At 46.5% G+C, this 4215-nt stretch overlaps 1 protein-coding gene across 2 annotated transcripts in view; it reads left to right on the top strand.

The window, feature by feature from the left end:
• The first annotated feature begins 3689 nt into the window (after positions 1 to 3689).
• Positions 3690 to 4215, top strand: part of RORA (RAR related orphan receptor A) — a 682873-nt gene continuing 682347 nt past the window's right edge. For both annotated transcript variants that reach the window (XM_081048556.1, XM_081048555.1), the window contains exon 1: positions 3690 to 4073. In XM_081048556.1, the coding sequence (XP_080904682.1) occupies positions 3908 to 4073 (166 nt within the window). In that variant the 5' untranslated portion in view covers positions 3690 to 3907. The remainder of the gene's footprint in view (positions 4074 to 4215) is intronic.

Genomic DNA, 4215 nt, shown 5'->3' with positions numbered 1-4215 from the left:
ATAATTTTCTCTCTCCTTCTCTAAGAAACGCAAAGAAAATAACTGTCAACTTTTTTTGCATATATAAATTTTAACAGCCCATACATGTCAACTAATCTTTTATCCAGGAAGGAAAGGCTTATTTCAAGTGATTGAAAGTTGAAATGCTTAGGTTTTCATTTTTGTTGTGTAATGGAATCACTGTGTGGACACGCAACCTTATGATTAGTTCATCAATTCCGTTCCCCAAATCCACTAAATCGAATGAGTACCTACTGTGTGCAAGGCCAGAGCCCCTGTTTTCCTGTTTTCAAGGAATTCATCATCCACTAGGGAGGATAAGGCAGTTGTTCAACCAACCATAGCACAGGGTAGCTTATACCAAGTGCTTTAGGAGCAGTGCAGAGTACTAAGACATTACAAATATTTGTTTTGGGGTAAATCAGGGAAGGTCCCACAGAGAAGTGGCCTTTTAGAATGGACCTTGAAAGAAAGGTAGAGTTTCAATAAACAGAAAAGACAGGAAGGGCATTTTGGGGGAAGAGGCACAGGCATCTGTCCCTTGTATCCTGGACTACAAGGAGGAGGAGGAGGAGCAGAAATTAGCACGTGGCATGGTTTGGGGATTACACATGGATTGCAGGGATTATGGAAGAATGGAGGGCAGTTTGCAAAGTCTTGGCATGAGTGTCACACTCCCAGGCCTCCATGGGAGACAGCATTAATCAATCACAGCCCACACCTTTCCGACCAACCTCACGATTTCCTTCGTGAGATGAGATTGATTTACCATCCCTGGTGCAGGCCGTGATAAGTAAGGTAGAGCCTTGAATACCACGTTGACTAGTTAGTAGTTAATTGGATAGGCAATGGGGAGCCATTAAAGTCTTGTAAGCAGGGGAGTGACATGGTGGGAAATGAGAGCTGTAGTTCAGGGTAATTAACTTGGCAGTGCTATCTGGGATGGATTACAATGGTTATCAGACTAAAGGCCAGTTATTTAGAAGGTTACTGTAATATTTTAGGCAAGCAATGTCTGGAACTGGTGTGGTGGCCACAGAAAAGAGGGGCGGATGTCACAGAGGTAGAATTTAAAGCACCTGACAATTATATTAGGCTGTGGAGAGGTAGGGGCAGGAGTGAGACGAGCCAAAGCTGTCTGAGGTTCCCGGTAATTACTTTGGAGTAAGAAAAAAGTAGTGTTACCATCAAGAGGGGAGCCTGGGATCTGTATGGAGATAGGGAGAGCCCTGGTGAATCTAAGGAGGGAGTAAGGAGTTGCAAAAAATAGATTTAGGCTTATCTCTTCTACAAAGCATAAGTTTTCTAAGCCATTGTCTTTCAGAGAACTCAGTAGTACAGAGTAAAACAACCATTTTTAAGCAATGCGCAGAGTCTAAGGAAGGCTCCCATCTTCCCAAATATTTGGAAAATGGGAAAGCCTTAATTAGTAATCAGCGTAGGGATATGAGGAAAGGAAAGAAATATAAACCTAATCACTGTGCTTTTCGGGTTTCAAATACTTCCCCAATCCAGGTAATTTACACTTTAGTAACAATGATTGACAGTCAAGGAATGTACCTAACTCACTTTTATTTTTCTCTTGGGGAAAGCACTTGAATTCCAATTGTTTTAAATTGCAGAAGCAGTAATTGTTTGAGTTAGGAGAAATGGCTTTTTGGAGCTGAAATTTACCGCTGAAGGGAGTATGGATTCTTTCTTAATTGACTAAGGTCACTAGGACCATTTTCAGGAAGGTCTTTCCAGGGTGAACAAATACCAGCCTTGGAACCAATTGAAGAAGGCCCAGGGGAATAGTCGTAAACAAAAAAAAGGTTAAGTTGCAACTGGTACCTAAAAAGGAGCCAGGGATATTTTTTAAGCCACTGGCCTCTCAAATAGAATTATTGGTGAAATTTAATAGGAAAACTATTTTTAAAAAATATTCTAAAGTAAATATGGGGCGGTGGATGTATTTTGTGATTCTGTCCCACAGGAATTTATTTATTAAACTGTGCACTTTGATATATTTGCTTACTTAGAAAAGGCAAGTGTGACAAGCTAGGTCAACCGCATCAAGAACATTAACAGACTAACCAACTGTAAAGGGTGTGAAGGATGCTCTGGAAATCTGTGCTTTGCTGTATGGGGAAACACACACATCTGATTTGGGATGGAGGAGATGATCATGTCATTGTGGGTAGGCACCGACAGACAGGGTAAAGCCACAGATTCTTGCAGAGACTGGATTAAGGTATCAGAACTGTTCGCATTTCATTTATGTATCACTCACAAGAGTGGACCGCAGGTTTTGCTGATTAACACAGAGACCATGGCAAATAGCATTGTGTCTCTGAAATCAGACTAAGATCAGTAATGGTAACACAAACCATGTGTGAAGTTTGGCAGGTAGAGGTTCCTCTTAAGCTATTACCTAACTAGGATATTTTTCTCCCTTATTTTTAAAAATCATTTTTCCAAACTAGGAAGTTAGCAAAAGCAAAATGTTCTCCAATTGCCTCCCCCACCCCACCCCCTAAATACACATATTTATGCCACCTTCTGGTATATAATAATATTTTTTATTGTCAAAATTTGTGAGTGAGCCTCCTAAAAGGAAAGTGTGTGTGTGTGAAAAATGTACGGATTTCATCAGTGTCTCCACAGGCAAAAGGAAATGGGGATTGAGTATTGAAGCAGAGAAATCAGGTTACTATCATCTGAATGTTTTCCACTTATCTCATTTGTATTGTTCCTTCTTATTGGAGTTTGGAGTCAAGATAACACTGATGCAATTCTCCACTTTCCTTGGGTTTCATTAAGCACCTATTGTGTGATGAGGGTGTTTCAGTGGAAGGGGGTTGTAGAATGGCGTGACTTATTAGGCGCTGTTAATTATCTGAATTTTATCATCCAGACATTCTTAATGCCTCTCCAGCATATATTTTATGGATGAGACTGTATATTTAATAGCAAAAGTAACAGTGGGAATTGACAATTAGCAGCCACGCATGAAATAGATGCATCTAGCTTAGATAGTCATCAACCAAACCGGCCAAAGTTTTCTTCAGTAGAAATTGCCCTGCCAAGTGGTTTCTGGATTCTTCGCGGAGGGAACAGCAGAGGAGCTGAAAGCGACCTCTTTCAACCACACCAGACACTGGCTGTCCATGTAGATGCTAGACTTCCAAAAATCTGCTTTTAGACACAGATTTATCAAACCAATATTGGAAACCCACTGGACGTCCCATCCCCAAGTCAGAAGTGCCGGGACCTCCCATTCTCCGCCTTCCTTGGGGTATCAAGTCCAGGTCTATTTCTTTTTAGTTTCTCATCCGTCCTGGCCTGGGCAGCGCTGGCAGGGAGCTGGCCACCTGCAATTCCTCAACGTGGATTATCGGATTTGTTTCTTCCCAGGCTGACTGCGGGCGGATGGGGACGAGCTCTGTTCCCCCAACAGTCTCAGAAGTAGGCACAGAATCATCTCGCCGATTTCAATTTCTGTCCCTGGGCTGGGGAGAGGGGAGGACTGGGGCTCTGGAGGTTCTCCCCACCTCCTCCCCTCTTTACCCCACCTCCCAAAATTGGCAGCCAGTCCCTGGCTCTCGGTCTGGGGTCTGGAGGGTGGGGAATCTGGGTGTGGGGGCCGGCTGGAGAAGCTCTCGCTAGCGCTGCCTGTGGCCAGACCCGCCTCCCATCCCCTCTCGGGCGCACACACACGTCCACCCAGACACACTCCGCGCGCTCCCTCGCGCTCTCGCTCGCCCGCCCGCCACCGCCTGCTCCTCTCTCCCTCCTGCTCTCCCCGGTCTCCTTCTCCCTTTTTTTTTTTTTTTTTTTTTTGGTACCATAGAGTTGCTCTGAAAACAGAAGATAGAGGGAGTCTCGGAGCTCGCCATCTCCAGCGATCTCTACATTGGGAAAAAACATGGAGTCAGCTCCGGCAGCCCCCGACCCCGCCGCCAGCGAGCCGGGCAGCAGCGGCGCGGACGCGGCCGCCGGCTCCAGGGAGACCCCGTTGAACCAGGAATCCGCCCGCAAGAGCGAGCCGCCCGCCCCGGTGCGCAGACAGAGCTATTCCAGCAGCAGCAGAGGTAGGAGGCTGCGAGAGGGGCTGAGGAGGGGGCGGCGGGGAGCCGGGGCGCGGATCGGGGGGCGGCCGGGAGCAGGCGCCGGGGGCGCGGGGTCCCGGGCCGCGCGCGAGCCTGCCGCGGCTCCCCGAGCCTGGGGCGATCG

This window comes from Rhinolophus hipposideros (genome assembly GCF_964194185.1).
Source record: "Rhinolophus hipposideros genome assembly, chromosome: 5".
In the NCBI taxonomy this organism is placed as follows: Eukaryota; Metazoa; Chordata; class Mammalia; order Chiroptera; family Rhinolophidae; genus Rhinolophus; species Rhinolophus hipposideros.
This window is presented reverse-complemented; position numbering and strand designations above follow the sequence as displayed.